The sequence below is a fragment of the Nipponia nippon genome, unplaced genomic scaffold, assembly GCF_047370975.1.
Source record: "Nipponia nippon isolate SJK-2023a ecotype South Korea unplaced genomic scaffold, ASM4737097v1 scaffold_13, whole genome shotgun sequence".
Classification (NCBI taxonomy): domain Eukaryota; kingdom Metazoa; phylum Chordata; class Aves; order Pelecaniformes; family Threskiornithidae; genus Nipponia; species Nipponia nippon.
Window position 1 is genome coordinate 15272185 of NW_028262324.1, and position 10719 is coordinate 15282903.

Here is a 10719-nt window from a genome sequence, read left to right on the forward strand (position 1 = left end):
GTGAAATCTCAGTCAGTGAAGAGACTCTGAACTCCAACACAAAGAAAGGCACTAATTAAATACTGCAACGCTTCTGCTCCGGCATGGAAAAGCAAGCGCTGTGCGAGTGAAACAGCAGCCATCCCTCCAGCCCCCCGAGGGCTGGGAATAGCCAGCCAGGCACAAAGCTTCCTCTCTGCCCTCCCTGTTCCTGCCAGCCCTGAGAAGGACTCTTGCTGCAGAGAGCTGAACCGGAGCCAGTTGACTTTGCCTGCAGAGAAAAGCCACAGCTCACTGGGATGCTCTCAGAGAGAAGAGTTCCTTGACTTACATAGGGAGTTATAATTCTCTTGTTTGCTTTATTCATGGAACCTTATGTCTTTCTTTTTTTTTTGCTCCCCCCAATCACTTCAAAATCTAATTTCCCCAATGGTAGGGGACAGGAGAGGTAAGTCAAATGGTCCATGCTGCCTCACAACCCACTCTTTGCAATAACTCACTTCTAAATGAGATAGCAGCTGCTGCTTCTCAAACAGAAAAAAGGCTCTCTCTCCTGGGCTAGCAAGGCTTTCACTGACATCTGAGGGTAGTCTGTGACCAGTAGGCATGGGAAACAGCTCTCTTTGGGATGATCTGAACAGCACCTGCAGCAATGCAGGCAACAGCTGCTACCTGGACAACGGTATGAGGTTCAACTTAACCTTCCAAGAGCAGGCAGCCGATTTCTACGTTGTGCTCCCTGTGATTTACTCTGTGATTTGTGCTGTTGGGCTCACAGGCAACACCGCTGTCATCTATGTGATCCTCAAGGCCCCCAAGATGAAGACTGTGACAAACATGTTCATCCTGAACCTTGCTATAGCTGATGACTTGTTCACACTTGTCTTGCCCATTAATATTGCTGAACACCTCCTCCACTACTGGCCCTTTGGAGAAGTCCTCTGCAAGGTTATCTTGTCCATAGACCACTACAATATCTTCTCCAGCATTTATTTCCTAACAGTGATGAGCATAGACAGGTATCTGGTAGTACTGGCTACAGTCAGGTCCAAGAGGATGCCACATCGTACGTACCGAGCAGCCAGGATTGTCAGTTTGTGCATCTGGATCCTAGTCACCATCATAGTTCTCCCTTTCATCATCTTTGCCAATGTCTACGTAGATGACCTGGAGATCAAGAGTTGTGGTCTCAATTTCCCCAAGCCTGAAAGGTTTTGGTTCAAAGCCAGCAGGATCTATACCCTCATTCTTGGCTTTGCCATTCCGGTATCCACCATCTGCATCCTCTACACCATGATGCTCTACAAGCTAAGGAACATGCACTTGAACTCTAATGCTAAAGCCCTGGACAAAGCCAAGAAGAAAGTCACTATTATGGTCTTCATAGTCCTAGCTGTGTGTCTCTTCTGTTGGACCCCCTTCCACTTGGCCACCATTGTGGCTTTGACCACTGACTTGCCCCAGACCTCCATGGTCATTGGTATATCCTACTTCATCACCAGCCTAAGCTATGCCAATTCATGCTTGAATCCTTTCTTATATGCTTTCCTGGATGACAGTTTTCGGAAAAGTTTCCGGAAGATGCTGGAATGCAGAACTTCTTGAGCAGTGGGTTGGGGCTGGCAGATCCCATGGCTTTGCAGGGGCACCTCTGCAGACTGAAGGGGTGGCTAATGAACGCACAATGTTCTTTGGTTTACATGTAATGTATGTGTCTGGTTATCATCATCGTTCACATGGTTTGTCCTGCTTACTTGTGAGTCTTGCATTTTCCCCTCTGTGCCTCCCAACTTCTCAAAGTTGCATTTCTATATTCTTGTTTTTAATCACACACCCTGAACCGTTAAGGACAGAAAACTTTTTCTGAGGTGTACTTCTGCTACATAGTGGTCCTTTATTGCCATCTGCTGTACAGCACAGACAAGCTGGAGCCCAGCTTTCAGACTAATGTAATGCTCAGTTCTTTATAGCTATGTTATGTGGAGGACTTTCACGGAGCAGAGCTAACAAGCACTTTCAATAACATATCAATAAAATGGTCAGAGGCTGCAATATGAGTATTTGGAGGAGAAAACTAACCATTTTCATGTCCATGTATGTGCATATCTGTGCTATGGCTTTGTTTTTGATTTTGAGGGATGTCTAGTTTCCACCCCAAATTCCCACTTTCCCGAACCATTAACGCAAGTTAAATTTAAACCAAAAAGCAAGATTTGGGTCTCAAAAATAGCGTTAAACGACACACCATACAAATACTATGGCAACTGTGGGAATTTGTGTTAGAAATTATTTTTAACTAATTGTTCCTGTTAGGTGTCAAATATATATTTATTTAAGAGCCATTAATGAAATAAACCTCATGGGAAAAAAGAGAGACTGGTCCTTCTTTCACCAGAGAAAACATATGCTACTTATCCCATGTCTTTGCTATATATATATTGCATCTTTACATACTGTAAAATAAAATATTGTAGATTTATAACAAAATCAAGGTGTTTCATAAGTCACAAGAAAAACCCCAACAAGCACCGCAGATAAAATTCCTTCTTTAACAGGTAAATAGTAAAGCAAACTATTTCAACAGAACCAGGGCCTGAGAGGAAGAGTCTGGAAATCAGAAATACAGTACTGAAAGCTTCAAGAACTACCATAAACACATTGAAACCCCATCCTCCCTCTCCCAGCAAGGGAACCTCTCCCTCACTGGTAGGCAGTGGGATGAGCACAGCACATCTTCCAGCTTTCACAGCCATGGAAGAGGCTCACCTCCACCATCCACCTGCGGAGGTGAGCAGGGCTCATTGCCACATTTGGTCCTTAGTAGTGACCTACCACAGCCAGGATAGCACATGTGCCACAGCTCCCTTACGTTGGCTCCGTATTAGCCACCAAAGCACCATGTTAAATATGAGTGGACCTTTTTTTGCCAAAGCAATGCCAGAGACTACCTCCCCTCATCACCTCTGCAAAAACCAAACTGCTCCCTCCCTGTCCTAGCAGGCAATGCCCAGCTGCATACAGCAGCAAGCTGTCTTGTAGGGCTCTGGTAAATGGGAGTTCTGTGAAAAGCTCATTCTTGCACCCTTTAATCCCTGTAGGGCATATATATTACTGGTTTAATGGAGGATGTCTCAGTTAATATTTTCCGCTCTAGCTTTCCCCAGTTCCACAAGCACCAAACTGGGCTCTTACCTCTCCAAACTCCACCAGGAAAGTACAGAACAGGTAAAACAAAGGAACACAGGACTAGAGACCAGCTATATTGCACATACCAGGAGACAAGCTACCTACAGCAATCATCCAACGTCTATCCAGAAAATGGGGCTGGAGACAAGGCTGCAACATGAGTCCAAGGTCCATCCAAGAGGCAGGGCTAAAAACAGGTATCCCTCCAAAAAGCAGCAAGGGAGGCTGTAGAGCTCAGCTTAAATGGGGTCCGGGAGCAATGGGCAAGGGTGTGGGTGGAGGCCCCAGGTGAGGCCACTCAGGGCAATTCAGTCCTATCAGTGCTCTCAGGGCTCTGACACCAAAATCAACAACCTTCAATACATCATGATGGCAATTTCACTTTTCCCTGTTAGAAAACTGAAAGAAATATGTGAATACAAGATCACTTGTGTTGCCTTCTCCGTATTAAAGGTGTTAACTTTGGAAAAACAATGAAGGAGAACACATTCTTCCAGGTGAAACTTGTCCGGGAACTTTTTTTTTAATACCAACTGTAACATTAACCTGCTGTAAAGACCAAAAGCGAACAGACCACAGCGATGGGTCCTTAATCCCACAATCTTAAAATCCCCAGACTTAGTGCCCACAGGGTTCCCAGAGCCAAGTTTCATGGCTCTTCTCTATTTCACATTAGCTGCACTTTGTGACTATCAGCAAACACGAGGATTTTTCAAAACCCGGTCCTGACTCTGTGTGTGTGTTGGCACGTGCAGGAGTGTGGGGTGATCACTTAGCAAGCCCCAGTCACAAGAGGAGGAACAGGGAGGCACCTGGAGAAGAGACCAGCTCCACTTAGAAGGTGCTGATGGCTCTCAAGAGGTACCAAATGACTCAAAGAATTTGGAGAAGAGTGGAAAGACCTGGCAGATGGAGGCCTGGGGACCATACAGGAGGCCAGTTCTGGAAGGACAGCTGGGTGCTGCGGTCCTGACCAGCCTTCACGGGGAAGGAGGCAGGTGCCACCAGCAGATGAGGGAGTGCAGAGGTGTTGCATGACCCCTTCGAGCAGCCCAGGCAAGGCCAGGGCACAGAGCCAGCCTGCGCAGGCTGGCATCATGGGCACCCACTGCATTAGCATGGTTGCCACCTGCTGGCAATGGGCTCCCCAGGTGGAAAAAACCTCCCTGAGTGCAGAAAACTGACTCAAATGATGCCACTTCACACACAAATTGTCTAGTTAGCTGCAACACCGCTCTTCATTGGCATTAGGGCTGTAGGAAAGGTGATATAATAGGTGGAAAACCTAATATATTTCATTAGGTGGAAAGGACCTTTTGAGTGTAAGTCACCCACTTTCAGACCCGACAGCGTCATTGCTGGAGCTTTTCCCCTCTGAATCAAATGTCATGATTGTCACGGAATCACAGAGAGGCTGAGGTTGGAGGCCCCGCTGGAGATCGCCCAGTCCGACCCCCCTGCTCAAGCAGGGCCGCCTACAGCAGGTTGCCCAGGACCATGTTCACATGGGTTTGAATGTCTCCAAGGATGGAGATGCCAAAACATCTTTGGGCAACCCGTTCCAGTACTTCACCACTCTCACAGTAAAAGTTTTTTCCTATGTTTAAGTGGAATTTCCCATATTTCAGTTTGTGCCTCCTGTCCTGCCACTGGACACCACTGAGAAGACTCTGGCTCCCTCTTCTCTGCACCCTCCATCAGGCATTTACAGATATTGCTCAGATCCCCCCGAGCCCTCTGTCCCCAAGGATGAGCTGCTCCATCTCTCAGCATCTCCTCTTACGACAGCACCCTGCCTGCCTCTGGGCTTTTCTCTGTGTAAAATGCTTAAAACACAGGAGTGTCGGTTCCTCTTTGCTCTCATGGGGTGCAAGGCTACAAGGGGAGAAGGGGCTTGCTCTGGCCAAGGTCTCCTCGCATGCTTAGGAGGGGCTCCAGCTGCCATCGGTGCACCGAGCTGGCCGGTGTGCTGGCCGGTGAAGCATCCAGCGGAGCCCTGTGTTTCAGCCCGGCAGCACTAAGCGGCACTCTCTGCTTTCAGCTCAACATCGCTGCATCTCCCGCAGCGCTGCTCAGCCTCACATGCAAGCTGGTACCGTGCTTCAGCAGGCAAGGCTGCAAACTCAGGCTGTCCATGCCCGGGCAGAGCCTCTGAGCATGGCACTGGAGGCCAAGCTGCTATGGCTGTTTCTGGGAGAGCAGAAACCACCTTCGAGGAGACCCTTGCCCACTTGTTGCACAATTTAACCCCAGGGAAAACCTGCACACCCGCTCATTTGTTTGAATTTCATCAGGCTGCTGGGGCTGGCTTGCTGCGGATCCCACCAGCCCACATTAGCCACAAATTGAAGGCTGGAAGTGGGGAAATAAATCCCCTTAACAACTCACCAAATAAATCCCCTTCTAAACCAAGTATCCCTTCCAGGGCCTGCAGGGTCGCGGGAGACTGAATCAGTGACCCACACGGCTCCCTCCTGTCCTAACCCCCTTCCCAGCCAGCCGTGCATCAAGCGGGGAAGCCAGCTCAGCCCCAAAGCCGGGGAAATTTCCTTCCAGGACAGACTGGGATGTCTTAATGAGTGCAAAGGTGCTGGGTAGCCTCGCAACTCCCTGGTTACAGCAGGAGCTGAAGGCTTTCTGCTTGCTCCTGCCCACTACAGCAGCACGGAGGCAGCATCACCTTCCCCGCTCCAGCTGCACCCATGAGGACAGACAGACCTGGAGGACTCTGCTGCATCACCCCTGGGAGAGGGAGAGGAAGCCGCTTTCCACCCCAGAAACAGGAATTAGGGCTCATACAGGGCTCATATTCCCACCGCAGGCTTTAAACACAGGCATCTGAGATAAGAGGCAGGGATCGGAAATTACTGTTGCTTTTTAAGTCTTTGTGCTGCAGCAAGGAATAATGGCTGTTTCAATCAATTGTCCTCATCCGAGCTGTGCTGCAGCTTGTTCCCCCGCAAAGCCATAATCCCTCGGTACTTACGCAGTCTCACACTGTCTCCTACTGCTGGTCACGATTTCGGGTGAGAAAAGAAATAATACCCCACTGAGGGATGAAGGCCTGGCTCTCAGAAGCATCTTTAAGATGGGGAAAACAAGAAAAGAGATTAAAAATGTATGAGCAAAGACTTGGAATATAGAAGATAAGAAGCAGAAGCATCTCTAGAGGATACTGTTGAAAGCAAACCGAGAGAGAGAGAATTTGTCCCTTTTCCATACAGCGTGACTTATCCATAGCACTCGCTTGTCGCCTACGGGGTGCTGGGAGCCCCTGGGTGTCATGTGCTAATGTGCTACTGATGCTCCCACTGCAAACCCGAGGAAACGGTGACTCTCCGGCTTTACTGCTAGTTTGAGGAGAAACGAGCCCGGTTTGGTGCCTTCAGAGTGTCTCAGCACCTCGAGGTTTGACATTCCCACCCACTGCTGAAGAGAAGGGGGCCCCCCAGGCTGGTGGGTCAGGAGGTCATCTGAGGACCCTCTGTGGGCCATGAGGACACAGCGCTGGCAGTTCCCTGTCCCATGCCTTGGGCAGACCATGTTGGGTCTTACTCCATCTACATCACCACTGCAGCCGAGGCTGTGCCCGGAGGTGGTTTTTGGGGTGATAAACCCTTCTTCCAGGGCAGCTCTGAGGCCTCCAGAGGAGCTCCACGCTTGCTGTCATCATGGAGTGACAGGACACCAGGCATCCTCCAAGAAAAATCAGCTTTCCAAAGAAAGCCGTCTTGAAAAGCCACTTGCCCCATTTCTCTTCCCCCACCTCCCTTTTGCCGGATGGGAGGAAAAGGAGTTAACCTAAAGGCAAACGCCAAGCATAGTGACAGTAAATATTGCCAAGAGTCTCTCATTGGCATTTGGTTTTGGTAAGTGAAGATGCAGAGGGAAAGATCAAAGCTGTCTGAATAGCTTTTAATTACGAGCCTCAATTGCTCTATTTTCTCTCAGAAAAGTATTACAATTATCTAACAAAGCTCTTTGAGTGGAATTAGACACTAGCCTGAAGCTTCAAGGGCTGTTTAGTGGCTATTTTCCCTTTTAAAAAAAAATAATATTTGATGTCTAGATGAAAAACAGGCACTCCCATAAGTGCCTACAGCCAAGTCCAGTGCTTGCTGGATAAACAGAGCGAGGTTGGAAAGCTTTTCCCAGGAGGAGGTGAGCAGCCCGGGCTGCACCAAAGGCTGAGGGTGGCTCTGCTAAAGCACCCCGCCACAGGGTCCCCTCGCTGGGCATGGGGAGGCTCTGGGTGCTGCCACCAGCATCCCACGTGGGAAGGGGGAATTCCCAGAGAGGGGAAAATAAACTATAGTCTGGGAGTAAGACCTTTGACAGCGGGCAACTGTCCCCATTTTCAGTTTTCCTGAGATGTAATTTCTTTCTCTGTCTTTCGCGAGGACTTCTGTATGCCTCCACCATCTCCCCTTGCTCTGCCGCTTCCCCTCACAGCTCATGCCTGAAGAACAAGACACCTTGGGAGTTTCTAAGGTCCAAACCATCCACTGCACAAAACTCAATAAGGCAGCTGTATAAGGAAAGCAGAGAAATAAGGATTCGGTTTCATAAACTTAACCCTCAAATGAGATCAGAGGCTGGTAATTAATAAAGTCAGATTTCAATGCAATGAAAAACCTCCCCTGAGACTCAGCCTGCTGCTGCTCGGTGTTGCTGGAAATGCTATGGATGTAATTACATTTCTCTTAGCCGTGCGATGGACACAGCGGGCTCCTCTGTGCCTGGGCTGCTCTCAGCCGAGCTTCTTCCTTCCAAGCTGATCAGAAGCCAGGGAGATGAGGCTAATAGCCACCGCTTCACCGTGGACAGGACAGGTCAGAGCAGCTCATCGTACACCATCCTGGCGGATAGCCCCGAGGCAGAAGGGCTCGGTGGCATCGCTAACACACACTCCTCAAAAGACAAGAGGCAGTTTTCCAGCCGAGCGCATTCAAACCAAACCCCAGTGCAGGTGCCAAAGCAAACTGTGGGGAGAGCAGCCCTGGTCGGCTTTCCATACTCACCTCTGCGCCGCCGCAGGAATGCAGGGAGCAGGGATAAACACCAGCACCAGAGGTTGGGCTCATTTTCTGCTCTTTTATGCTTAAACCCTGGAGGCAAGTGATTATCTCCAGGAATTTTTTCTGTGGTTAAGCAAAGCAAGAGCCGTGCAAGGCTGAGATGAGGGAAAGTCCGAAATACATGAACAAATGACCTATGCACACAGAGAAGTTGCTATTAATGCCTAACATTGAACAAACATTAAATAACCAAATCACAACACAGGATTTGTTTCACACAGAGGAAATCAAGCCGAAAAGTCATTAATCTTGATTTCATATTGACCACATAACTTGTATTTTTATTCCCCGTCACTGAATGAATCAGCATGGCATGAGCTTTTTGGAGCACTCACTGCACATGGCAGACTGAAAACACACAGAGAAATCAATGTTTATAGGATGACAGAGCCAGTTCAGACTTTGCCTGGTCTCCTTTCTGTGGCCAGGAGAAAGAAAAAAGAAAACCAGACTGTGGGAAGATGTTAATTTTGTCAGTGGTTTCCTTGGAAAAAATCAAGTTTCCTGCTTGATTTCTTGCAGATTCATCCTTCACTTCACTACACTGAAAATCTGCTGTTTGGCAGGGCTGGTGCTGCTCGGCTCTTGGCTCTGGCCCATCCTGCCTGGCTGCAGGCCCGGAGGGGAGGGAAGCGGCGGATGCTCTCTCTGACCACTGCAGGCAGGAGGACTCCATCCGCACAGGAGCTACCTCCCCTTGCAGCAATAACATATACTGGAGGAAAAATACCTTTTGCTGCAAGAGTGGGCTGGTTGCATAGGTTATGAGATCTCCCAGTAACAGCTGCCTGCATGGGCTCTGCAGGTAGGATTTCCCACCCCGCACCTATATACTGCAAAAGGCACAAGGATTTGAGAGCAAAGCAGGAGCAAGAGGCAAGGACATGTATAACACCATGCTATACGGATCCAGAAATAATCCAACGTGCTCATTACTCAGGAAGATCCCAAGTGATGCCACGTGCCAGCACGGAGCGATGAGGCTTGTTCCTGGAGGCCCTTCCAGCAGCTTAACCACAGGGGGGGGGCAAATTCCCAAGAATCCGAACGTAAGAGATGTTCTCCAGGGGGGTGAAGGTGATCCCAGCTGGTGTTGGATATTATTGTGCACTTTCTACCCCAGGGAGTGTTTAGCGAGTTTTTTGGGTTGCTGAAGCAGAAAGCTTGTGTGTAGTAGGAGAGGCAGGAGGGGCAAAGGGCTGTCTGTGTCCCCCAGCACTGCAGAGAGCCAGCATCACTCCTTTACTGCAGACAGCTGGGATTTCACTGCATTAAGGGAGAGAGAGAGAGCAAAGTCAGTTTACATGGTTGATTAGCATCATCGTTGCCAAGATACATAACCATGTTGCTCTATTTATTGATTATTTCATTCTGTCACGCAATTTATCCAGGTTTCACGGTACTGAAAAAAGGAACAAAGGGAGTTCATGAGCCATGACCTAAAGTGCACCCACCCCAACAGCAGTCCCTTTGCTTGAAAAAAATCCTAAAAGTCCTGCTTTCAAAATGAGTTATGGCCTTAACATATCTGTTATCACGTGTTTTAAGCAAAGGTGGCATGTAGCCCCAATTTAAATGGGCGAGAGGGCAGATGGACACAGCCACTGTGGACCGCTCAAAGTAGATGTGCATCAGCTCAGCCATGGCAAGGAAGGGCTACAGATCCTGTAACATCACATCCCCATCCCCCAAAAAGCCCTGTGCCAAACACCCATTGGCATCACACAGCATATGCTCTACTTTCTTATAGTCCGTCTCTGTCCCTCATGCAGCACCACAACGCTTGGGTTATGGGCTGATGCTGAAGCCTCAGGTCCACCTTCCATTTTCTCTCCCTTCTTCCAGCCTCACCACCTCACAAGCCTTTTTCACCACAAAGCTGAGACACTTTTCCCTCCTGCAACCCTCCCTCCCTCCCATCTCAGCTGCGTGATCCTCCTCAACACAGCAGAAGGCCAGGGAGTAAGAACTGGTCCTTCAGCCAGCACCTGGGAGGTGAAGATCAGGGATATGAATTACCAGCCGATTCTGCAAAGTCACAGCGATGAAGCTCTGCCGCCACAAAGATTCACATGGAAACACGGCGTGAAGCCATGAATGCACAATCAGGGCTACAGCTCAGGATCTGTCCGAAGGAGGTTCTCCTTGTTGAAGGAAGGAGAAATTTGTTTGTGCATAAATATCCACAAAAATAGCTGAAGGAAAACACAGGGAAATGAGTGGGAAAGCAAACTGGAGTTTTTCTGGCAGAGCCCGCTTTGCTGCCTAAGAGTCCCTCTTCTGAGCAGGCAGCAAAGGCTGCACCAGTACCAGCTGCTTCTGGAGATCCTTTTCATTTAAACAAAGAGGCTGTAGCTATGGAGGGCACCCACTTTCCCTACAAAGCATTCCAGGGTGAGAGGCATCCCTCTCTGGGCACACATTGACCTACCCAGCAATGATATTCCTAAGTACCCAGAGCGAGATCAGAGCCCAG

General features: G+C 49.0%; 1 protein-coding gene across 1 annotated transcript; it reads left to right on the plus strand.

Moving 5' to 3' along the window:
* The first annotated feature begins 578 nt into the window (after nt 1-578).
* Nucleotides 579-1584, plus strand: NPBWR2 (neuropeptides B and W receptor 2). Its single transcript, XM_009473437.2, has one exon. It carries the CDS (start codon nt 586-588, stop codon nt 1582-1584), a length of 999 nt encoding a protein of 332 aa, XP_009471712.1. The 5' UTR covers nt 579-585.
* Nucleotides 1585-10719: the final 9135 nt, after the last annotated feature.